Genomic DNA, 27,119 nt, shown 5'->3' with positions numbered 1-27,119 from the left:
TTGATCTTGGTCTCATCTGTCCATAGGATGTTGTTCCAGAACTGTGAATGCTTTTTTAGATGTCGTTTGGCAAACTCTAATCTGGCCTTCATGTTTTTGAGGCTTACCAATGATTTACATCTTGTGCTGAACCCTTTGTATTCACTCTGGTGACGTCTTCTCTTAATTGTTGACTTTGACACACATACACCTACCTCTTGGAGTGTGTTCTTGATCTGGCCAACTGTTGTGAAGGCTGTTTTCTTCACCAGGGAAAGAATTATTCGGTCATCCACCACAGTTGTTTTCCGTGGTCTTCCTGTTCTTTTGGTGTTGCTTATTTTTAAGAATATTCCAAACAGTTGTTTTGGCCACACCTAATGTTTTTGCTTTCTTTCTGATGGGTTTGTTTCGTTTTTTCAGCCTAATGATGGCTTGCTTCACTGACAGTGACAGCTCTTTGGATCTCATCTTGAGAGTTGACAGCAACAGATTCCAAATGCAAATGGTACACTTGAAATAAACTCTGGAACTTTTATCTGCTCATTGTAATTGAGATAATGAGGGAATAACACACATCCCATTACTTTTGGTCCCTTAACAAGTGGGAGGCACATATGCAAACTGTTGTAATTCCTACACCGATGTAAATACCCTCAAATTAAAGCTGACAGTCTGCAGTTAAAGCACATCTTGTTTGTTTCATTTCAAATCTATTGTTGAGGTGTATAGAGCCAAACATGTTAGAATTATGTTGATGTCCCAATTTCCACATCTGTATACAACTTAAATCATTTTTATTTTTTTTATTAGACTGGCAACAGTATGGGCAGAATAAGATCTTTTTTGTTAGGTTTAACAAAAAGACACATTCTGCATAGATCTATGCCACATTTGTTAACACCAGTGCAGTGTATTTGTTAACACCAGTGCATTTGTTAACACCACTGGGTATTCCAGTAAAGAGTTTAAAAAGCCCCTTCCCACCCCCTATTCAGTTTTCTTCCTGTCCCTACAGGGAGTTTCAAGAGAGGCCCTCTTTAGGGTGAAGAAATGAAGATAGAAGTAGCCACAGGCTACTAGAGCTCGAACTGGGTCAAGTTGTGTCCAGCCATTCCTCCAAGTTTCCTCAAGGTCCTGCTAGTACCTCTTTGCGAGGTTCCCTAGCCTTCCCAGCTTACCTCTATCCTACACTGCTACAGTATCTGGGAGCCGAACCCGCTTCGCCTCTGAGGTCTCTGCGTTCGGCAGCACGCATCCTCTTAGCACGGGTGCATAGCGTGGATGTCACTTCCAGTGAACGCTGCGTGTACAGGAAGTGATGCCGCTCCGCCAGGATCCAAGATGGCGGCGCCCAGTCTTTCATGCTGGAGGCCTTGATGGGGGCCTTGCATGAGGGGTCGACTCTCTCCTAGGTGATAGAATCCCCAAGAAGAAAGGAGTGCAGCGACAGCAGGGGCGGACCTTAGATAAAAGGAACCAGCAAGCAGTTAGGCTTGTCTGCTGTTCCAAATGGAGTCTCAGATTTCTACCAAGCCTGAAATGGCTGGCGATACCCCTGCTCAGGGCTATGTAAGTTTTTACCAAGCCCTGCTTTATTCTGTTTACATATGTTCATTAGTACTAAGGGAGCGTTCCTTTGTTTCTTCCTAGGGGGAAAAGGTTTTGGGACATATATCCCAGACAGAACCTAAGAAGAAAACTAAGAAATGTATTTCCTGTGCTAGAAAATTACAGGAATCATGCAAAAAATTGCTATGCCCTGTTGTATTGCAAAGCTTTTGCAGGAGGAACAGCCGTCCTTCCTCTCTGATATAAGGTGTATGATAAGAGAGGAAGTACAGGCTTCAGTTTCTAGCTTGATTTCTCCTCCACTAGTTTCAAAGAAACCTAGAATCCAGCTGGAATCGGATTCAGACTAACAGAGAGATAATACTTATTATTCAGACAGGGAGCTAGAAGAAGAAGAAGAGATGATCTTCCCCTCAGGTTCTTCTGAAGACCAGAAAAAATACCTATTTTCCTTGAAAGATTTGGATTCGTTACTATCGGCGGTAAGGGAAACTATGGAGGTGGAGGAGGTTCAGCAACCCAGAACAACTCAAGACGAGATGTTTGGAGGATTAAGGGCAAAGAACAGGAAGCTGTTTTCGGTTAATTCCAATCTGAGAGAAATGATACTGGAGGATTGGGATGATAGAGAAAATAAACTTTCCTTTCCTCGAGAATTCAGAAGTCGCCTTCTATTTAATCCTGAGGACACTAAATTATGGGAAGAAGTTCCAAAAATGGATGTCCAGGTAGCAAAAGTTGTAAAAAATGACGACCATCCTATTTCAAGACTCGTCCCAATTGAAAGATCCCATGGACCGAAAATCTGATGGTCTCCTAAAAAGAGTCTGGGAATGGTCAGAGGCAACAATCAATACTAATATTGCCGCCATATCGATAGCTAGAGCTATGGGATTATGGCTCAATTAATTTGAAAACCAATTAAAGCTCAAGACACCTACAGAAGTAATTCTAGATTCTCTGCCTTTGCTAAAAATTGCCACAGCTTTCATGGGTGATGATTCTGCAGAATCTATCCATTTTGCAGCACAAAGTGGAACACTATCAAATTCCGCTAGGGTCTTGTGGCTGCAGATCTGGACGGGCGGCATAGCTTCCAAAAATAAGTTATGTGCGATACCATTTTCCAGTTCTTATGTATTCGGGCCAGTATTGGTTACCATTTTAGAAAGAGAGATTTCCAATAGAGAAGCCCATGAAGTCAGCCCTTTCGGAGAGCAAACAGACAGCCTCAGTACTCATCGAATAAGGGGAAAGGAAAATCTGGCAGATGAAGCTACCTAAAAGGAGGCAGAGGAAGAGGCTTCCTTCTCAACCAGAACAACACAAATAATCCCGGTAAACAATGACGCCATCCCGGTGGAAGGAAGACTTTGCTTTTTCACCCAGGAATGGGTTTTCATTACAAAAAATCCCTGGGTAATCCGATCCATTCAGCAAGGTTACAAACTGGAATTCAAGTTTCCTCCCCCATAGCGTTTTCAGATAACCAGTCCTCACACTACAGAACCAACTTCTTCAGGATATTCAGTCTCTGTGCAAGATGAACACCATTGTTCCGGTACCCTCGCATGAACATTTCAAGGGTCATTATTCCAAACTGTTCCTGGTAAAAAAACAAAACAAATGGATCGTTCAGGACAATTATAAACCTCAAATTCCTGAACAAGTGGATCTCCTATCCAAAGTTCAAGATGGAATCCATTCTGTCAGCATTCCACTCATCAGGGATGCATACAGTGGTAAGATGTGGCAAGCTCAAAGAGACTTCTCCAAAGCGACTTGGAGCTACGATTGCCACAAAGTATTGACTTTAGGGGGGTGAATAGTTATGCACCTTTTCTGTTATTTTGTCCTATTTCTTTTTTGCTTCACAATAAAAAAATAAAAAAACATCTTCAAAGTTGTGGACATTAAATGATGCAAATTCTCCAACAATCCATGTTAATTCCAGGTTGTGAGGCACCAAAATATGAAAAAACTCAAGATGGGTATATACTTTAGCAAGGCATTGTATTATCATATCCCTATTCATCCTCATCCTCAAAAATATCTGAGATTTGCAATAAAAGTGAACAGCCACATACATCGTTTTCAATTTCACTGTCTGCCATTCGGAATCTCGGCAGCTCTAAGGATTTTTAAACTGATGCTAGAAGTGATGGCTCACCTGAGACGCTACAAAATAATTATAATCCCATACCTTGACGATTTCTTATTAACTGCCCAATCTCTGAAGATATTGAAAGATCTTCAATAAACACTGTACGTGCTGACAAAATTGGGATGGATTATCAACTTACATCAGATCTGCGGTTGGAAACCAGGAAGATTTTCTTGGGTACACTTCTAGATTCACTGAAAGAAAGATCCCGTCTACCTATAACCAAACAAAATACCATAGCTTTCTATTGGGCATGCGCCGGATCTCGGAAGGTCGGGGACAGCAGAAGCCGCCCAGCGAAGTGAATATTGATGAACTGGGCAGTGCTTCAAAACGGCGGTTGGGCTGATGCTGGCTGGGCACAAGTGGAGCTGAAACTCCGCCCCTTGGGCAGAAAGAAAAGCGATTTACTTCAGGTTATAAAACATGAGTTTACTGTATTCATAATGTGGACAGGGGTTGGTTATACTTATGTTTTTAATGCACATTAGAAGACCTGTGCATGCATATGTACAGCTAATTATGGTTATTGGGCCTGTCAGTGTCCCTTTAAAAGAGCTAACAGCGGTTCTGAAGACTCTGAAACAGACTGAAAATGTTGTAAAAAAAAAAAAAAAAAAAAAAGCATCTAAGGATCTACTCATATAACATCACTACCTCAAACACCAAGGGGGAACCAGGAACCACTTGCTGCAGAGGGTGTCAAATCAGATATTTCGCTGGGCACAATAAAACGTGGCATCAGTCTAAGCCTTACATCTGAAGGGCAAAGAAAGCACGACTGCAGATTTCCTGAGCAGGAAAAGAGTCTATCCTGGAGAGTTGATGCCAAACAAAGAAGTATTCCAGGAGTTATGTCACAAATGGAGTCAGCCTCAGATTTTTCGACCAGAGTAAACGCACAAACAGTTTACTCTCTAAATCCAAGAGACAATCCTCTAGCAGTGGACACAGTCACAAACCTGGAACATGGATTTCGCATATGCCTTCCCACCAATCCCTCTTATTCTGTACTGAGGAAGATTGTCGAGAGCACGACAAAGGTTCTATTGATTACTATGGCCTGGCCCAAAAGAGGCTGGTACTCGCTACTCAGAGCAATGTGCATAGAAGAGCCATTAGTTCTCCCAAGGAGACAGGATCTTCTGGTTCAGGGCCCTCTAAAACATCCAGATCTGAAAACCTTGAATTTGACGGCCTGAATACTGAAAGGAAAATGCAGAAAATGCAAGGTCTCTCGGAAAAAGTAATTGCAATGTTACAAAATAGTCACAAACCAGTTACTTCAGCCATATACAGGAAAGTTTGGGAAAAATTTGGTTCCTGGTTCTCTTCGGAACACCCAGACGATTCCTCACCTACCATTTCACATATTCTAGATTTTCTTCAAAAAGAGTTTGATTCAGGTTTGAGACCGAGTACCTCAAAAGCACAGGTACAAAGTGTTTGGATATTTCACCCATGTGCTGTCATGGGGGACGTCCTGGAAATTGGTAATTAGTCTTCCTGGTAATTTGTTTTTCAGGAGTCCAACATGACCGCACCAATATATCCCCCCCCCCCCCCCCCCCAAAAAAAAATAAAATTTAATAAATGTTTTTCTCATATACACTTTGTGAATCTAGAATCGCTAGGTATATAACCTAGGGAAAAATTCTGGTCTAGTGAATAGATAGGGGGTGGGGAGGGGCCTTTTGAACTTTCTTGCTTCCTGTTCCTACAGAGGCCTATAAGGACAACCTCCCATGTTCTGTCATGTTCGACTCCTGAGTTAGCCGGCGCATGCGCATTAATTACTGTGATGCCGTACCAGGAATGGACATCGCAGTGCGCATGCGCCGGCCGACGGACCCAATGCGCAGGAGGGGGATCTCAGCGAGAGAAGAAGTAAGAAGATGGGCGGGCAGAGGGAAATACTGGGTGGGGGAAGCAATGATGAGGCAGAGCTGCCTGGCCACCTACGAGGTTGACGCTGCCCCTGGGCATTTGAGAGCCCTCAATTGCATATCCTACTAAGATGAATTTTGCCAGTTTTATAAGTCTACGATTGCTTATAAAGGTAACGTTTTTATCAACTGTAATACTGCTAGAAAGCTATGGGAAGGGTTAAAAAGGTAAAACTGTGATGACAGACTCCCTTTAAATTGCAGAGACCCGCAGCACATGTATGCGATCAGCCATAAGGCTAATCATATATATTTTGCTCTTCAGATGCCGTGGTCAAATGTGACCGTTGCATCTGATCAGTCCGGAAGCGGAAGTCGCTCGCTTCCGGTCCGGTAACAGCATTCCCCGGCTGAGATCGGGGAACCTGTTACTTCTCTGAAATACACCGAAGCCTCAAGCAGGCTTCAGTGCCTATTTCAGGAATATACCAATACATGCCCATACTACACTGCCTGTGGGCGTGGCTTGCTCATGTCGGCATAGGACGCATAGAGGATTAGCTCTCCCACTATTATAGTGCTCCAGTCCACTCACCTCCTCTTCAGATGGGTCGCAAAACGATCAGAGGTCCCCCTGAGAGTGACCAGCATCCTGAAAATGCCGGCATCCAGAAGTTCTTAGGCTCCCAGCCGTCCACAACAGGCCCGCCGGCTACACCTAAGATGGCCGCCGGAGCGCCTCTCCCTGCAGTGGACCGTGGAACACGCTCCTCTCCCTCGGATAGGGAATTGGGAAGCCCGAATTCAGGTACCTCCACAGGGGAATGGGATCTCCGCCTCCAATTACTAGCCCTCTCCACTAAAGAAGACCTAGAAAGGTCTGTTTTCCGGCTAGAACAGACTTAACGCTTCGAAATGGAGACACTCAAAGGGGAGATCAAACACCTAGGAAACCGTGTGGAGGCCTCTGAGAAGGTCCAAGAGGCTGTCCATGGTCAATTAGAAGATCACCATGCGGTTCTGAGGGCCCATACGCAACACATTTTCCATTTGATGTTCCATATAGATGAAATGGAGAATCGCCACCGTAGGAATAACCTGCGCATACGGTTGGAGAGTCGGTTAATACAGCTAACCTGGAGACCATGTTACAATCACTGTTTGGCTCCATCTTAGGGGATTCGACCCCCATGCCCATCGAGTTGGACCGAGTTCCCAGAGCACTAAGTCCCAGATCTAATGATGCGGCCAGACCAAGAGATATTGTCTGCCGCGTAAATTTTTTCAAGATTAAGGAGGACGTTCTGAGCGCTTCTCGGCGAGCAGACAAGCTGGAGGTAGGGGGCTCTCCCATAAAAATCCTCCCTGACCTCTCAAGACGGGCTCCTACAATTGCGCAGAGCGGTGAGACCTCTGCTTTCACTTCTAAAAGAGAAGGACATCATCTATAGATGGGGGTACTCATTCCAGCTTCATTCCAGGAAAGATGGCTGGTCTGCGACATTCAGGGATCCGGAGGACTTACCTAAATTTCTAGAGACTTACTCGCTGCCAAGGGTCTCATTGCCCGAGTGACCGACCATTCCTTTCCCGGCCAGGGAGCAGTGGTTTCAGGTGTCGCCAAGCAGAAGACACCGTGACTTATGTCCCTCTACTCTGTTGGCCTGAGTTAGTAAGCCCTGGTTTGCAATGTCTGGAGAGCCGAACCGGGGTCCCAATGTTTGAGGGCTGTTCTTTACAGTTTAACATGTTCTGGTTCCTTAAGAGGTCTTGGTTACCTTGATGAAACTTTTATTAACTTCTTTGAGCCCTCATGGATAGGGCCTCTGTAGTGTAATGAGGGGGGATCAGGTTTTCATTATATGAGGTTTTAGATAGCGAAGTTAGTATGCTGTATTATGCTTATTTTTCCAAGCACAGGGATGGGGGGGGACGACTTCGCGCGCATTGGGCTTCCTTTCTCCCACGGTTACATTAGGTGGCGGGTGGGGGTTATTTTCTCCCCCTTCACTGGTTGCTAGATTGTGCGCAATTACATCACAATACCATAGGTTCACTATGGTGTTTTTCCTGTTTATCTCTTCGTCTTACCTCCCTTGGTCTGTTGTGTCTTCCCTTATGTGTCCTTCTCCCTTCCGTATTCCTGGGTATACATTCCTCATGCCTGTTTACTCGCTTACAGTGCTATGACCTCTATCTGTTTACTCGCTTACAGTGCTATGACCTCTATCAAGACATGTTCGTATAATACGAATGGCCTAAACGAACCGGCCAAAAGGAACCAAATTTTGTACAACCTCCATAAGCAGAAGGTGGGTATTGCCCTCCTTCAAGAGACACATTTTAAGACAGGACACGTTCCTTCGTATAAGAACAAGTATTTCCCGATATGGGCTCATAGCACTTACGATGTCTCTAAATCCAGAGGGGTGTCTATTGCAATACATAAAAATGTTCCTTGCACCATTCTGAATACTGTGTCTGACTGTCTAGGTAGATATCTATTCTTTAAACTATCCTTATACTTCAGAACCCTTGTGATTGCTAATGTCTACTTCCCTAATACAGGTCAGCTGACTTTCGCTTCTGAGTCTTTTACAGCTCTGGAGGACTTTGCGGAGGGTCTACCAATCATTATGGGCGGAGATATTAATCTTACCCTAGATGCCAGACTGGATACTTCCACAGGTAGGTCTTCTATCTCTCCTGGGGTGGCCCGGGGACTCTTAAGACACTTGCACTCCTTACTTTTGGTCGACGTATGGCGTATTCTCCACCCTATTGATAAGGACTTCACGTTCTCCTCCCTATCCCATAACTCTTATCACCGCCTTGACTATATCTTTATTTCCCATGGTTTGCTAGATTTCCAACCGGGGGCATGGCATTGAACCCATCCTTTTTTCAGATCACTCTATGATTTGGGTCACTTTGAACATAGGAGACCCTTCTCGCGGGAGGGGGACTTGGAAACTTAATGATAATGTAATTAGAGACCCTATATGTGTGGTGGATATCAAGACTGTCGTCTCAGACTTTGTGGAGGTACATAAACTAGATACTTCTAGTCCTATCATTAAATGGGAGGCTTTAAAATGCGTAATTAGAGGTAGACTGATATCCCATACCTCCAGGCTCAAGAAGATGCGTTCTGCTGAGATTGCTGAACTCCTGCGGAAATTAGCCGATCTGGAGCGACAACATAAAAAAGACCCTTCTTTGCTGGTGTTCCATGAGCTCATTAATACTGGATCTGCTCTACGGAAAAATATAGATCAAAATTACTTGGGGGCTGGGGATAAACTTAGAAAGCTTTTCTACGGTCGTGGGGACAAAAGTGGCAGACTTTTAGCCAGAATGCTACGGGCGAGACAGCCAGTCACCTACATCCCTTCAATTAATTGCAGGAGTGGGGGCAAGGTCCATTCTACCAATTACCGATATTCTGCAAGAGTTTCAATCTTATTATGAAAGCATTTATAATTTGAAAGTGAAGTACGCTGATTTGGCTCTGGAACAGAAAGTTCTGAAAATTAAGCATTATATGTCACAATTACTAGGCCCTAAGCTATCGGCGGAAGAGAGGGACGATTTAGAGAGGGATTTCTCCCTTCATGAGATTCAGGGGGTTGGTAAAAGATTAGTGGTTAGTAAATGCCCGGGTCCGGATGGCTTTACCCCTCGCTTTTAAAAAACATTCCTAGACGATATATCTCACCCCCTTACCGATATGTGCAATTCTATAACAAATGGCTCTTGCTTCCCAGCCCAGGCTTTGACATCATATTTGTGTGCTTCCCTAACAGGGGAAGGACCCTTTGGTGTGTAATAACTACCGCCCATTATCACTGATCAATATCGACGTGAAGATATATGCCCAAATACTTGCCGACAGGTTGAAAGTTCATATGCCGTCCTTGATTCATGCAGATCAGGTGGGCTTTGTCCCTGGACGGGAGGCAAGAGACAACACTATTAGATCTTTAGCCCATATCGCGCGGGCCGCCTCTTCCGGATCCCCCCTATGCCCCCTCTCGGTTGATGCCTTAAAAGACTTTGACCGGTTAGATTGGGTATTTTTGCAGGAGGCGTTGGGGGCTTTCGGTCTGGGTCCCAATATAACACACTGGATCCTTGCCTTATATCACAATTCTTGAGCGCAAGTGCGGGTGAATGGGGCTCTTTCTGACACATTTCCAATTCTTAAGGATACGAGGCAGGGGTGCACCCTATCCTCTCTACTGTATATTATAGTCATGGAATTCTTGGCCAGGGCCCTAAGAGACAATCCTTCCGTTAAGGGACTTAACATCGGAGCATTAGAATCTAAAATAGCCATTTACACTGGTGACCTTTTTAATATACTGTTCCGATCTGGTAGTTGGTCTCCCCAACATCCTGAAAGAGTTCTCGCTCTTCGGGGACTTAAGCAATTTCAAAGTAAACCTCCACAAGTCCGAGATATTGAATGTCAACATACCGCCTGCTACAGTCTCGTCCTTAAGAGCTTTGTTCTCTTTTCAATGGAAACGGGACTACATGTCATACCTAGGGACTGCCATCCCATCTCGCTTGGCCAACCTGTATTAGAGGAATTTTGTTCCGCTGCTGGAGGACATTAAGAAAGACTTGCTGTCCTGGCAGAGACTTCCTCTGTCGTGGTTTGGGAGATTGCACACTTTAAAGATGAACATGCTGCCAAGAATTTTGTACCTCTTTAGAACCATCCCCATCCCTGTATTGTGTGCCTTCTTCAAGTCCCTCAGAACGCGGTTCTTGGATTTCATCTGGGCCGGCTCATCTCCTAGATTGGGGATGCGTTTTTTAACTAAATCCAAATTAGGGGGGGGGGGTAGGAGTCCAAGATATGCAGCTGTACCACAGAGTGTCGATCCTCTCCTATGTGTTGGACTGGTTCCACAGTATCTCCTCTAGGAGGTGGGTCAGTTTGAGAGGCAAGAGATGGGTTTCCCGGTTCAGGATCTACTGTGGACTTTTAAATCACATAGACCCAATTGCCTCCCTTTTCTCAGGGGGTGCTGCAGGGATGCTGCAGGTCTGGGACAAATACGCCGTACCCTTGGGATGCACTACCTTTCCGGCTCCCATGACTCCCATATTCAAGAATCCCAGCTTTCCTATGGGAATGAGCCAACAGTCACTGTTGGGCCTGCGTAGGGAGGAGAATATAAAAGTACACGACTTAAGTACTAAAAACAGCAATACGTCCCCTAGACTCTTTCCCTGTGCAGAATGACAGGGGGGCCTGGTTCCAATATATTTGCATTAAGAAGTTCATATCCTCTCTAGGGCCCATTTCCAACCTATTTGGGAACCTTATGGCCTTTGAATCTCTGTGTCTCCAGAAGTCTCCAACTACTCATTTGGTGTCTCTGGTCTATGGGCTGCTGCAGGAGAGTGGAGGACCTCCGTCCTCTCTGCCATATGTTAAGGCTTGGGAGAGGGAACTGGGGAAAAATGTATCTGAGGAACAGTGGATAAAAGCATTCATCCTGTCCCATAAGTCCTCTTTTAGTTGTGGTTTGCAAGAAAAAAACTTCAAGATCATGTCCAGATGGTACAGGACACCAGCTGTCTTGCATTCCTTCTACCCGACTTGCTCAGACTTATGTTGGAGATGTGGAATGGTGAGGGGTACCATGTCCTGCATTTGGTGGCACTGTCCTAAAGTGTCCCCATTTTGGGAGGCATTGAATGACCTATATAACCAGGTCACAGGCACTACATCAAAGTGGTCCCTGGAGGGGAGTCTGCTATCTATGCTCCCTGGTCCCATTCAAACTTTAAAGAGGGGCCTTCTGAGATTTTTTGTGCAGGCAGCGCGTTTGATTGTACCTAAACACTGGAAGTCTCGGGACGCTCCAAACATAAAAGAATGGTTAGACACTTTTGAAAACATACGCAGGATGGAGGAATTAATAGCTGAAGATGAAGGTTCCGATAGGAAGTATCTTAAGACATGGACCCCCTGGATTTTGTTCAGGGATGCTCCGGCGTTTCTTAGTTGGTTAGCTCAGGCAGATAGTAGCGGATAAATTTGACAGTTATGCACCTTAACATAGTGTCACCTCTCCTCTTGTGTTTGCCTTTCCTTGTCGTCTTGTTGTTGTTGTCGTCGTCGTCAGTGTTCTCGTTATATGGATTAGGTGTCATTTCTTTATCTACTCCATAAGAATTTATTGCAGAGTCTGGATGTACAATTTCAACGTCACATACAGTGGTTTATATGTACTATGATATCAATTTGTTGGAATAATTGTATGTCAGATGTGCTGCTGCTTTATATATGACTTCCGTAATAAAAATAATTGAACAACATACTACACTGCCTGTCCAAAAAAAAAGTCACCACCTGGATTTAACTAAGCAAATAGTTATGAGCCTCCTGTTGGATAATTACTGCATGGGCAATTATCTTTCAGTTGGCAGTAAGTTATTTAACCCCAACTGGTGCAATGAGTTGCTTCTTATTTCTTGTGGTCGTGGAAAAGATGTTAGTCTGTTTGAGAAGGGTCAAATCTGGTCTGATGAGTCCTAACTTGCCCTGTTCCATCAAGGTAAGAAGAGAGGCAGGTGAAGTGATGCACCAATCATGCCTAGTGCCTACTGTACAAGCCTGTTGGGGCAGTGCTATGATCTGGGGTTGCTGCAGTTGGTCAGGTCTAGGATCAGCAACAGTATGTGCTCCAAGAGTGAGGTGACTACCTGAACATACTGAATGACCAGGTTATTCTATCAATGGACTTTTTCTTCCCCAATGGCATGGACATATTCCAAGATGACAATGCCAGGATTCATCGGACTCAAATTGTCCAGACCTTAACCCCATTGAGAATCTTTGGGATGTGCTGGAGAAGGCTTTGCGCAGCAGTCAGACTATACCATCATCAATACAAGATCTTGGTAAAAAAATGAATGCAACACTGGATGGAAATAAATCTTGTAACATTGCAGAAGCTTATCGAAACAATGCCACAGCAAACGCGTGCCGTAATCAAAGCTAAAGGCGGTCCTACAAAATATTAGAGTGTATGCCCTTTTGTTTTTGGTGGCGACTTTTTTTTTGGACAGGCAGTGTATATTACAATGTTAAGGGCATATGGCAAATGGCGTAATGGGAAAAGAATTAAAAACAGCCAATTTGCCATTTTTTGTCACTTCAACTACCCAATAATTTTTTTAAGAAAAAGTGATCAAAAGTCTCACACACTTCAAATTGGCATCACTGAATAGAACAGATCGTCTTGCTAAAAATGAACCCTCACACAGCCCCGTATACATTACTACAGAAAAGTTATAGGGGTTAGAATATGGTTATAAAAATTTATTTATTTTTTCCCCTCAAAGGTGTTCATTTTGTTTTCAGTTTGAAAACACAAGAAAAATGATAAAAGTGTGGTATCGTTGGAACCATACTGACCTGGAGAATAAAGATAACAGGTCAATTTTGCTGCATAGTGTACAGTGTAATGAAAACAAAATAAAAAACCTTTATCAGAATTGTGTCCCCCCCCCCCCAATTCTACCCCATTTGGATTTTTTTTTTTCCGCCTTCCATTACATGGTAAGCAACCATAAATGGAGTCATTAGAAAGTACAACTTGTCCCTAAAAAAATAAGCCCTCAAAAGGCTATGTGAATGGAAAAATAAAAGAGTTAGGACTATGGGAAGGCGGGGAGTGAAAAACGCAAAATGAAAAATGGTCCGGTCCTGAAAGGGTAAATAAACGTCTTTAAAATCGAAAGTTAAAAGGTTCTGTTTCAAGACGAAATAAGATTACCATAGTTGTCAAAAGTGCAAAGGAAATACGATATTGATGGGACATCAGAGGAACAGTGGGAATAGATAACACAGGGTTTCTCCATTATTATTATTATTTTTTTATTCACAGGCTATATCGATCTCCTATATTACTCAAAAAGATGGGTTATAATATATTATAATTTTTTTTTTTTTCGCCCACCAAACCCGAGAGAGAGAGAGAGAGAAAATGTGAAATTCCAATTATTGTGCATCGTTTTTCAACCGGCGATTCCAGAAATTGTAGAACAATTTTTAACCCCCATTATCATATATTGTTTTCTCAATCCTGATAATGTGGTCCACCACTCTCTTCCACTGTCTCACAGAGGGTGGGGTCTTTTTTAATCCATCTTTTTAAAATAAGGAGTCTTGCTTGAAACAATAAGGCCTAACTAAATGGGATAAAGTCCTCACAAATAAAAATAGTCACAAAATGGGATATCTTTAAAAGCATCCTAAAATCTCATTGTGAGAGGTACATACCGTATGGGAATAATAGGTTAAGGAACAAAAAGAAACCAAACAGAACTGTAAAGAAAGCAATAAATGACCAAAAGAAAGCATATAAAACACTAAAACAGGAAGGTAGCACGGAAGCACTGAAAAACTATAAGGAAAAAAAAATAGAGACCAAGAGATTAATTGCCAAAGAGAGTAAAACTAACCCTAAAATATTCTTCAATTATATAAATGTTAAAAAGTAAAAATCTGAAGGTGTCGGCCCTTTAAAGAGTAATGAGGGGGGAGTCGCAGAGAGCGACGAGGTGAAAGCAAAGCTGTTAAATATTTTTTTCTCCAATGTATTCACTGAGGAAAATAAACTGTCAGATGACATGCTGAATGTTGAAATAAATTCCCCCTTTAAAAGTGTCCTGTCTGACCCAGGAAGAAGTACAACAGTGACTTAAAAAGATTAAAATAGACAAATCGGATGGCATACACCCCCGTATCCTAAGGGAATTAAGTAATGTCATAGCCAGACCCTTATTTCTGATATTTGCAGATTCTATATTGACAGGGAATGTCCCACAGGATTGGTGCATGGCAAATGTGGTGCCAATATTCAAAAAGGGTCCAAAAACAGAGCCTGGAAACTATAGGCCGGTAAGTTTAACATCTGTTGTGGGTAAACTGTTTGAAGGTTTTCTGAGAGATGCTATGTTAGAGCATCTTAACGGAAATAAGCAGATAACGCCATATCAGCATGGCTTCGTGAGGGATCGGTCATGTCCAACTAATTTAATCCGTTTCTATGAGGAGGTAAGTTCTAGACTTGACAGCGGTGAATCAATGGATGTCGTGTATCTGGACTTCTCCAAAGCATTTGACACTGTACCACATAAAAGGTTAGTATATAAAATGAGAATGCTCGGACTGGGAGAAAACGTCTAAGTGGGTAAGTAACTGGCTCAATGATAGAAAACAGAGGGTGGTTATTAATGGTACATACTCAGATTGGGTCACTGTCACTAGTGGAGTACCTCAGGGGTCAGTATTGGGCCCTATTCTCTTCAATATATTTATTAATGATCTTGTAGAAGGCTTGCATAGTAAAATATCAATTTTAGCAGATGACCCTAAACTGTGTAAAGTAATTAACACTGAAGAGGACAGTATACTACTACAGATTGATCTGTATAGATTGGAGGCTTGGGCAGATAAGTGGCAGATGAGGTTTAACACTGACAAATGTAAAGTTATGCACATGGGAAGGAATAATGCAAGTCACTTGTACTTATTAAATGGTAAAACACTCGGTAACACTGACATGGAAAAGGATCTTGGAATTTTAATAAACAGCAAACTAAGCTGCAAAAAACGGTGTCAGGCAGCTGCTGCCAAGGCCAATAAGATAATGGGTTGCATCAAAAGGGGCATAGATGCCCGTGATGAGAACATAGTCCTACCACTTTACAAATCATTAGTCAGACCACACATGGAGTACTGTGTACAGTTCTGGGCTCCAGTGAACAAAGCAGACATAGCAGAGCTGGAGAGGGTCCAGAGGAGGGCAACTAAAGTAATAACTGGATGGGGCAACTAATGTACCCTGAAAGATTAGCAACATTTGGGTTATTCACTTTAGAAAAAAGACGACTGAGAGGAGATCTAATTAATATGTATAAATATATCAGGGGACAGTACAGAGATCTATCCCATCATCTATTCATTCCCAGGACTGTGACGAGGGGACATCCTCTGCGTCTGGAGGAAAGAAGGTTTGTACACAAACATAGAAGAGGATTCTTTACAGTAAGAGCAGTGAGAACATGGAACTCTCTGCCTGAGGAGGTGGTGATGGTGAGTACAATAAAGGAATTCAAGAGGGGCCTGGATTTATTTTTGGAGTGTAATAATATTACAGGCTATAGCTACTAGAGAGGGGTAGTTGATCCAGGGAGTTATTCTGATTGGAGTCGGGAAGGAATTTTTTATTCCCCTAAAGTGAGGAAAATTGGCTTCTACCTCACAGGGTTTTTTTTGCCTTCCTCTGGATCAACTTGCAGGATGACAGGCCGAACTGGATGAACAAATGTCTTTTTTCGGCCTTATGTACTATGTTATGTACTATGTTACTATTTATTATACAAACCGGATTCCAAAAAAGTTGGGACACTATACAAATCGTGAATAAAAACTGAATGCAATGATGTGGAGGTGCCAACTTCTAATATTTTATTCAGAATTGAACATAAATCACCGAACAAAAGTTTAAACTGAGAAAATGTACCATTTTAAGGGAAAAATATGTTGAATCAGAATTTCATGGTGTCAACAAATGCCCAAAAAGTTGGGACAAGGCCATTTTCACCACTGTGTGGCATCTCCCCTTCTTCTTACAACACTCAACAGACGTCTGGGGACCGAGGAGACCAGTTTCTCAAGTTTAGAAATAGGAATGCTCTCCCATTCTTGTCTAATACAGGCCTCTAACTGTTCAATCGTCTTGGGCCTTCTTTGTTGCACCTTCCTCTTTATGATGCGCCAAATGTTCTCTATAGGTGAAAGATCTGGACTGCAGACTGGCCATTTCAGTACCCGGATCCTTCTCCTACGCAGCCATGATGTTGTGATTGATGCAGAATGTGGTCTGGCATTATCTTGTTGAAAAATGCAGGGTCTTCCCTGAAAGAGATGACGTCTGGATGGGAGCATATGTTGTTCTAGAACCTGAATATATTTTTCTGCATTGATGGTGCCTTTCCAGACATGCAAGCTGCCCATGCCACACACACTCATGCAACCCCATACCATCAGAGATGCAGGCTTCTGAACTGAGCGTTGATAACAACTTGGGTTGTCCTTGTCCTCTTTGGTCCGGATGACATGGCGTCCCAGATTTCCAAAAAGAACTTTGAATCGTGACTCGTCTGACCACAGAACAGTCTTCCATTTTGCCACACTCCATTTTAAATGATCCCTTTCCCAGTGAAAATGCCTGAGCTTGTGGATCTTGCTTAGAAATGGCTTCTTCTTTGCACTGTAGAGTTTCAGCTGGCAACGGCGGATGGCACGTTGGATTGTGTTCACTGACAATGGTTTCTGGAAGTATTCCTGAGCCCATTCTGTGATTTCCTTTACAGTAGCATTCCTGTTTGTGGTGCAGTGTCGTTTAAGGGCCCGGAGATCACGGGCATCCAGTATGGTTTTACGGCCTTGCCCTTACGCACAGAGATTGTTCCAGATTCTCTGAATCTTCGGATGAGGTTATGCACAGTTGATGATGATAGATGCAAAGTCTTTGCAATTTTTCGCTGGGTAACACCTTTATGATATTGCTCCACTATCTTTCTGCGCAACATTGTGGGAATTGGTGATCCTCTACCCATCTTGGCTTCTGAGAGACACTGCCACTCTGAGAAGCTCTTTTTATACCCAATCATGTTGCCAATTGACCTAATTAGTGTTAATTAGTCTTCCAGCTCTTCGTTATGCTCAAATTTACTTTTTCCAGCCTCTTATTGCTACTTGTCCCAACTTTTTGGGGATTTGTTGACACCGTGAAAATTTGAATCAACTTATTTTTCCTTTAAAATGATACATTTACTCGGATTAAACGTTTGATCTGTCATCTACGTTCTATTACAAATAAAATATTGACATTTGTCATCCCCACATCATTGCATTCAGTTTTTATTCACAATTTGTTTAGTGTCCCAACTTTTTGGGAATCCGGTTTGTAGAAGTAGAGAAATTGAAACTTGGAAATTTGCTAATTTTTCAAAATTTCGGGTAATTTTTATTTATTTTTTATAAATATTTTATTTTATTTTTACTCCATTTCCCAGTGTCATGAGGTCCAATATGTGATGAAAAAAACAATCTCTGAATTATTTGGATAAACCAAAGCGTTTTAAAGTTATTCACACATAAAGTGACACTGGAATGTATGTTTGCAAATCACTAGAGGTGATGGAGATTTGTTTTTTAAATATGTAAAGGGTATTATGCAAATAAAGAAAAAAATAAAAAACAGGCGTATATGATGCTGCAAGTGGGAGGTTTAAAAGAACTTGCACTAAATACAATTGGTGACACGCCCCTGATGAAGCGATGCGAAACCTGGGTCGGGGTATGAGATTTTATGGTTTTTATATGAATGAAGCAAGTTTTTTTTATCTTGTAAGTACAATAAAAATAATTTATTTCATTAAAAACAAGGTCATATCGAGACACTTGGCATTGAGGAAAAAGTTTTTAACACTTTGGATCTGAAGTACGCTACTACTTCTGCTCCCCAAAAATGTATATATATATTATTTTCTGATGTTATACTCTGGTTGTCGGTTTATTAACATGGGCATTACCATTGGAAACGCTCCTACATAGGGACATTAGATCTAATACATAGAGGCTGCTTTTACATCCCACTCTACAGGGAGTGCAGAATTATTAGGCAAGTTGTATTTTTGAGGATTCATTTTATAATTGAACAACAACCATGTTCTCAATGAACCCAAAAAACTCATTAATATCAAAGCTGAATATTTTTGGAAGTAGTTTTTAGTTTGTTTTTAGTTTTAGCTATTTTAGGGGGATATCTGTGTGTGCAGGTGACTATTACTGTGCATAATTATTAGGCAACTTAACAAAAAACAAATATATACCCATTTCAATTATTTATTTTTACCAGTGAAACCAATATAACATCTCAACATTCACAAATATACATTTCTGACATTCAAAAACAAAACAAAAACAAATCAGTGACCAATATAGCCACCTTTCTTTGCAAGGACACTCAAAAGCCTGCCATCCATGGATTCTGTCAGTGTTTTGATCTGTTCACCATCAACATTGCGTGCAGCAGCAACCACAGCCTCCCAGACACTGTTCAGAGAGGTGTACTGTTTTCCCTCCTTGTAAATCTCACATTTGATGATGGACCACAGGTTCTCAATGGGGTTCAGATCAGGTGAACAAGGAGGCCATGTCATTAGATTTTCTTCTTTTATACCCTTTCTTGCCAGCCACGCTGTGGAGTACTTGGACGCGTGTGATGGAGCATTGTCCTGCATGAAAATCATGTTTTTCTTACCTTGCAGACTTCTTCCTGTACCACTGCTTGAAGAAGGTGTCTTCCAGAAACTGGCAGTAGGACTGGGAGTTGAGCTTGACTCCATCCTCAACCCGAAAAGGCCCCACAAGCTTATCTTTGATGATACCAGCCCAAACCAGTACTCCACCTCCACCTTGCTGGCGTCTGAGTCGGACTGGAGCTCTCTGCCCTTTACCAATCCAGCCACGGGCCCATCCATCTGGCCCATCAAGACTCACTCTCATTTCATCAGTCCATAAATCCTTAGAAAAATCAGTCCTGAGATATTTCTTGGCCCAGTCTTGACGTTTCAGCTTGTGTGTCTTGTTCAGTGGTGGTCGTCTTTCAGCCTTTCTTACCTTGGCCATGTCTCTGAGTATTGCACACCTTGTGCTTTTGGGCACTCCAGTGATGTTGCAGCTCTGAAATATGGGCAAACTGGTGGCAAGTGGCATCTTGGCAGCTGCACGCTTGTCTTTTCTCAGTTCATGGGCAGTTATTTTGCGCCTTGGTTTTTCCACACGCTTCTTGCGACCCTGTTGACTATTTTGAATGAAACGCTTGATTGTTCAATGATCACGCTTCAGAAGCTTTGCAATTTTAAGAGTGCTGCATCCCTCTGCAAGATATCTCACTATTTTTGACTTTTCTGAGCCTGTCAAGTCCTTCTTTTGACCCATTTTGCCAAAGGAAAGGAAGTTGCCTAATAATTATGCACACCTGATATAGGGTGTTGATGTCATTAGACCACACTCCTTCTCATTACAGAGATGCACATCACCTAATATGCTTAATTGGTAGTAGGCTTTCGAGCCTATACAGCTTGGAGTAAGACAACATGCATAAAGAGGATGATGTGGTCAAAATACTCATTTGCCTAATAATTCTGCACTCCCTGTATATTCAGACCTGCTGTTTTCAAGGTACTCATCTGATATATCCACTCAGTCTCCTTTTTATTTATGTACTCAACTGGATCTCCACCTCTACATTTGTTCCGTACCAGCTCCACACCCATATACTTCATCCCTGCTGGATTGCATTGATTAAAAGTTTTTAAATGTGCTGACACCCTGTGGGTTTCGAGACCTTTTCTTATATTTCTATCATGTTCCCCTATCCTCACTTTTAAAGGGGTTCTGCACTTTGTTTAAACTAATGTTCTTATCCTCTGGATAGATCATCAGCTTCTGATCGGCGTGGGTCCGACACTTGGGACCCCTGCCCATAAGCTGAGATGGCAGCGGCGCTCCAGCAGCGACGCGGCCTTCTCACTGTTTACCGCAGTCCCAGTGAACTCACGACTAGTATCACTGGCCTGGGTGCGGCTAAGCTCTGTTTCCTTGAATGGAGCTTAGCCCCACCCAGGCCAGTTGATAAAAGTCGTGACATCACTCGGCCAACGGTAAACAGTGAGAAGTCTGCGGCGCTGCTGGAGCGCCGCTGCCTTCTCAAACAGCTGATCAGCAGGGTTTCCGGGTGTTGGACCTCTGCCATTCAGAAGCTGATGATCTATTCAGAGGATAGATCATCAGTTTAAACAAAGTGCAAAACCCCTTCGATCTGTTTTTTGTACCGATGTACCTACACTCACCTAAATAATTATTTGGAACAACTGTTCTATTTCTCATTAATGCGATTATCTAGTCAACCAGTCACATGGCAGTTGCTTCAATGCAAGTAGGGTTGTGGTCCTGGTCAAGACAATCTCCTGAACTCCAAACTGAATTTCAGAATGGGAAAGAAAGGTGGGCTACAACAGCAGAAGACCCCACTGGGTACCACTCATCTCCACTACAAATAAAAAAGAGGCTACAATTTGCACAAGCTCACCAAAATTGGTCTGTTGAAGACTGCCATTTGAATGTCTCAACAGAAATTGAGACTCATCAGACCAGGCAACATTTTTCCAGAGTCCGAATTTGGCGTAAACAGAATGAGAACATGTATCCATCATGTCTTGTTACCACTGTGCAGGCTGGTGGTGGTAGTGTAATGGTGTGGGGGATGTTTTCTGGGCACACTTTAGGCCCCTTAGTGCCAATTGGCCATAGTTTAAATGCAACGGGCTACCTGAGCATTGTTTGTGACCATGTCCATCCCTTCATGACCACCATGTACCCATCCTCTGATGGCTACTTCCAGCAGGATAATGCACCATGTCACAAAGCTCGAATCATTTCAAATTGGTTTCTTTAACATGACAATGAGTTCACTGTACTAAAATGGCCCCCACAGTCACCAGATCTCAACCCAATGGAGCATTTTTGGGATGTGGTGGAACGGGAGCTTCGAGCCCTGGATGTGCATCCCTCAAATCTACATCAACTGCAAGATGCTATCCTATCAATATGGGCCAACATTTCTAAAGAATGCTATCAGCACCTTGTTGAATCAATGCCACGTAGAATTAAGGCTGTTCTGAAGGCAAAAGTGGGTCCAACACCGTATTCGTATGGTGTTCCTTATAATTCTTTAGGTGTGTGTGTGCCAAATTTTGTGATTGTAAATTTGAAGGTGCGGATTCCTGTAGCGGACATACATACACTCAGATGTATAAATATATATACACTAGAAGTAATAGCGACTTCCGGTTCCGGCGCCGACATGGTAGGCGGCATGTAAGAGCTGCTCCGGTCCCGTGCGCTTAAAATCTTACATATCCCCAAGTTATTGCGAGGCTGAGTGGCCAGTAACTACTCCGATAGGGGAGGCTTTGGATGGATCATTATCTGAAAGTAATGGGGAGCAAATCCAGAGGGAAATCGCAATCAAGAGGCGTCAAGACAGAAGCCGAGGCTCCTGAGATGGCGGAGTCGGCTGCATTCCTACCTGATGAAGAGGAGACTTCTCAACTCACTGATAGCCAAGATAATGGTACAGAGAGTAAAGAGGAACAAGCCCCTCACGTGGATTACAAAAGATTGGCCGTGGAGGTTGCTAATTCGCCTGACCTGCAGGAGTCCCTGTCCACTACGGTGGCAGCATCCTTTGCGGCATTACGAAGTGGCATGAAATGCGGAGCGGCTTGAGACGGTCGAGAATGAAGTACAATCGCTACAGATGGAGATTCAAACTCTCCAACAGCAGTTCCAAACAGCCTCCGGGGATAACAAAAAGCTATGGGAGAAAATTGACGATCTAGAAAATCGATCTAGAAGGAATAACCTCCGCATAGTAGGTCTCCCCGAATCTATTTCTGGGAAGGAGCTGCATCAAATTTGTGAGCGAGACCTACCGGAAACTCTAGGTCTCCAGGCGAGCTGTAAAGCCGAGAGAGTACACAGAGTGGGTCCAATGAGAGGCCCACAGGACGATTAGAGATCGGAGGATAATAGATCCCAGAGACCAAGACAGGTTATAGTGAGATACCTGGACTATTACGAAAAATCTGAGATCTTGCGCCTTTATAAGAGCCGGTCAAGAGATTTGGAACTTAGGGGCCACTGCATTCTGATCTTTGGAGACTTTTCAGCTGAGGTTACAAGGCGCCGCAGAGCCTTCTCGGATATTTGTTCGGCCCTATACCGACGGAAGAAGAAATTCGCATTGATGTATCCTGCAATCCTGAAGGTCTTTCGTGAGAATGGTCGGGTTGACGGCTACAACAGCTCGGAGAAGGCCAGAGACTTATTGGGTGACACTATGAGCCGCGGTAAGCATAATCAGGGAGACAATGTAGTGCGCAGGAAGCTTCCATCACCATGGCACTCTCCCCCGGTTGAAGAAATGAGCGCACCGCCTCTGAAAGATCAGCGGCAGAGAATGCACTCGGGACAGGAGACCTGATGTGGAGCTTACTCCACGGTACTTTACTTTACATAGTTTCAAGAGTCCTAGCTCTACAGGTTGTTTTAAGTTTACTTTTTGGTAGCGCTACGGTAGTCAGTTATCTGTTACTCGATGCTAGTAATGTGCGCATAAGAGATCAGTAGACTTAAAAGCCGGACTACTAGCGATGCGATTTATCCGTATTAGTCAATGCCCACTTTAAGACTTTCAGTGATATATAGAAGCATAAGACACAAAGAAGGTACATGCAATATGTTATGTACTCAGGAGGAAGTTAAAGTGGTATGGGTTAATTGTTAACTAGATAACGATTCTACGTTACTGAAAATATGCGCATGGCTCTGGATTGAATTCAAGCTGGTTTACTAGTAATGCGCTGTACCATCGCAAGATGGCGCTTACTCTGTTATGTCTGTCACTGGTTTGCAAAAGCACGGGACATGCGTTGAAAATGTGCATTATGTTATGTACTTGTTTTCATGTTTTGCATGATAACCCTACTATGTCGGGAAGAAGTGAAGTCCGAGATTTGGAGGGATTTAAAGAGTTTAGATACTTAGTGGTGTTACACAGGGGTATGGGTAAGGTTTTAAGTTGGGAGGGGGGACTATTATTGCGGTTTAGCTTTAGGGAGCTCCAATTAAATGCCAGATTCAAATATTTCCCTATGAAACCTGACAAGTTATACATCACACTGCAAGAAAATGGTTAAAATTGTTTCCTGGAATGTGAAAGGACTGAGATCCCCACAGAAGCGACTAATGATACTAAGACACCTAAATAGGCTAGGGGCTGATATTGCTTTATTGCAGGAAACTCACCTTAATGAGGAAGACTTTCACAGGATGCGAAAGCTCTGGGTTGGAGAGGTATATGGCTCGAAGGCATGCAAGCGGAAGGCTGGGGTATTGATATTGATTCGGAAGAACTTAGGTTGGCAGATAACCTCACATTCATGTGACAAAGAGGGCAGAATTATTCAGCTCACCATGCAATTCATGGGGAAGGATGTTAACGTGTACAATATATATGGCCCTAATGACTCTAGCTGAAAATTTTACAGAGAGGTCTCAGAGAGACTGCTAAAGGACAAAACGGTTGATAAGATAGTGGGGGGAGATCTGAATGTGGTGGCAGATTGGGAGGAGGACAGAAGAATGGAGAGAAGTCTAGCCCCTCCTAAAAGGAGAGACGTGCATGTTTTACAAGACTTCATGTCAGCATTATGCCTGGTTGACGTCTGGAGGACACTAAAGCCGGAGGGACGCGAATATACATACTATTCTTTAACGCACAAGTCATGGTCTCGCATAGAATTTTTATTTGGGAGATGCGAATCTTCTACTATAGAACATATATTGATATCGGATCATCCGCCGATTACTGTCCGAGTACAAGACTGCGTGCCTAGAGGAACGGATTATATATGGCGCTTCCCTTCGGATTTATATGAAAATACAGACTTCCATAACTTGCTGGTGGGATGATTATATTAGTACTAATGACCAACCTGATAATGCCCAACTAACTTGGGATGCAGGAAAAGCGGTACTGCGAGGGAGACTGATTTCCCATGTGGCAGGCCTCAAGAAAAAAATAACAACTGAGATCGAATCGCATGGCTCAAAACTCAGGTTAGCGTATAGAGCTTTTACGGTTAATCCATCACCAGTGACGGAAATGACATGGAAGGCAGAGAAACAGGAATACGAATCTTGGCTACAGAAGAGGGAGATATTATTTAGGTCTAAAGCGGATGCACAATTGTACAAATTCGGAAACAAAGCAGGGAGGCTATTGGCGAACTTAGCGAAGGGTTTCCATCAGTCATCCCCGATTCTAGCTTTGAAAGATAAAAATGGGGTATTAAAACATGATCCTAAAGACATCAACAGGATAATTAGTATAAGTATGAGAGAGAAAATGCAGAAGCGGGAGATGACTGGCTAACTTCCACTATTCTCCCAATTATTTCCCCAGAAGATTTGAATGACCTTAACGCCCCCATTACAGTGCAGGAAGTACAAAAAAAACAATCTCAAACTTAAAGTTAAGGAAGGCTCCAGGACCAGACGGTTACACGGGAGAGTTCTATAAAATTTTGGGCGGGGGGGTGGGGAGGATATCAGAACTTCTGACTAAAGTCTTTGATTCATATACGTCGGGTGTCTCGTTACCCGATGTTGCCAATACAGCACATATAAAGCTAATCCCAAAACCAGGCAAGGACCCATTACAGGCTGCTTCATACTGCCCGATTTCTTTAATAAACGCAGATATCAAAATAATTGCCAAAATTCTGGCCGATAGGCTAGCGATTATTCTACCCAAAATTATTTTGGATTCCCAGGTGGGCTATTAAGGGCCGCTCGGCAGTCACGAATATTAGAAAAGTTTTAACTGTTTTAGACGAGGTGAAAATGAGAGCGGGGCAACATGCATCCCCAGCTCTATTGGCAATAGATGCAGAGAAAGCGTTTGACAATGTGAGCTGGGGATGGATGGGCAAAGTCTTAGATAAGGTGTAAGGTGGGACTTACGGGCAACTTTAGATCTTTTCTAAGGGTACTATATAACAACCCCTCAGCTAGAATCCACACCCCAGGCTTTCTCTCAACAACATTCTCAATAAGTAAGGGAACGAGACAGGGATGTCCCCTCTGACCGTTGCTCTTCAACATAGCTTTGGAACCATTGTCCCGATATCTGGGCGATACGAAGGAAATAGAAGGAATAAAAATAGGCTCCAAAGAAGTTAAGCACGCTTTATATGCAGATGACCTACTGGTGTTCTTGGCAGAACCCCAGAGGGATTTACCTCGTCTGATAGATAAACTCTTACACTTTGGAAGTGCATCGGGCTTTAAGGTTAATGCAGATAAGAGTGAACTTCTGTTGCTCACGCAGACGTGTAGCTCTAGAGATATTGACTACCGAGCTCTCCTGGTGAAATTGGCAAAAAATGCCATTCGCTACCTCTGAATCAATATAGGAAATACCCCGGAATCAATATATTCAATGAATTATCCTCCTCTGATACAGAAAATTCAGGGTGATATAGACAGGTGGCTGAATCTCCCGCTTTCCCTGTTGGGCAGATGTCATTTATTAAAAATGATCAGCTTTGCGCGCTTATTGTACCCTATGCAGACGATCCCGTTGTTAATTAGGCATGCAGATATTCAGACCCTGGAGTCTGCGTTTCGATACTTTTTATGGAAGGGCAAGCGTTCAAGAATATCACTAAAAAAATTACAACTCCTTAAAGAAAAGGGAGGAGTGAATTTCCCAGATATTAGGAGGTATAACCTTGCCAGCAACCTTAGACATGCCTTAGATTGGATGACGGGGAGTAGTAGTTTCTCAAATTACAAGCTGGAATCGCACTTGGCTTACCCCTGGTCCTTGTCTGCACTGATTCACACTAAATTTTCCAAGTTGCCTCAGATTCTGAGAAACAGCTTAATAATAAAAGACAAGGTGGCCACGTGGAAGGCAGTGCGGAAGGAATATGGGTTACCTTTTTCCTTATCGAAACACATGTCTATCTGGGGGCATCCAGAATTTGAGGAGGGGAGGCTTAACAAACAATTCCGTATATGGAGAGACAAAGGAATACGCTCTGTAGCGGATTTGTGGAATAGTGCAGATCGCCGATACCTCAGCTTCGGGGAGCTGTGCAACAAATATGACCTACATTCTAGTCAACATTTGGCATACAGGTAGCTTCCTGAAAAGTAAGGTAACTGACTTGAGTAAAGAATTTCCCGCCAAAAAGTTTGACCTCCTAGGAAACGCGAATGCTTCTTCTTTATCCTTGTCAGATTTACAAGGTAGACTACAAGAAGCCAGGTGGGCGACCTCCCCTCTTCAGCCATTCAAGGCATGGAGTAAGGAGCTTGATAGGCAAGGGGACCACGAGGATATTTTGAAAGGATGGTTGTCTGCGGAACATGATTCCTAATGAAACATGGCGAGAGACTCAATTCAAGATAGCACACAGAGCGATCTATGAGTTCTATAATACCAGCTCAGCAGCGCAAGCGAATAAAATTACGCATTGTCCAAAATGTGCGTTGGAAAATTCCAACTTACTTCACGGTCTGTGGACATGCCCAAAGATAGCGGAATTTGGGGCATCTTTTGAGACGTGGTTAAAAGATATAATGCATATCACACTGTTCCATTTTTATCCCGAGGGTACGAAGTTGACGCAAATTACTCATATATGCATCATGACAGCAAAACGATGCATTCTCAAAAATTGGTTACTCCAAGCTATCCCATCAATCGGGGAGGTCGTTACCCAAATAAAATGGTGTCTAAATAGGGAAATCTTTGCAGTGGAGCAAGGCACGGAAA

General features: G+C 43.0%; 1 protein-coding gene across 2 annotated transcripts in view; it reads left to right on the top strand.

The window, feature by feature from the left end:
• Positions 1 to 27,119, top strand: part of HMG20B (high mobility group 20B) — a 448,306-nt gene that overhangs the window by 106,827 nt on the left and 314,360 nt on the right. The window contains exon 6 of one of the 2 annotated variants that reach the window (XM_044306263.1): positions 8,170 to 8,289. The exons of the other annotated variant lie outside the window; for it this stretch is intronic. Coding sequence (XP_044162198.1) covers positions 8,170 to 8,289 — 120 coding nt within the window. The remainder of the gene's footprint in view (positions 1 to 8,169; positions 8,290 to 27,119) is intronic. 2 annotated transcript variants of the gene reach the window in all.

Source organism: Bufo gargarizans, chromosome 1, assembly GCF_014858855.1.
Source record: "Bufo gargarizans isolate SCDJY-AF-19 chromosome 1, ASM1485885v1, whole genome shotgun sequence".
NCBI classification, from domain to species: Eukaryota; Metazoa; Chordata; class Amphibia; order Anura; family Bufonidae; genus Bufo; species Bufo gargarizans.
Note: the sequence above shows the minus strand (reverse complement) of the source record. Positions and strands in the feature narration are given on the sequence as shown.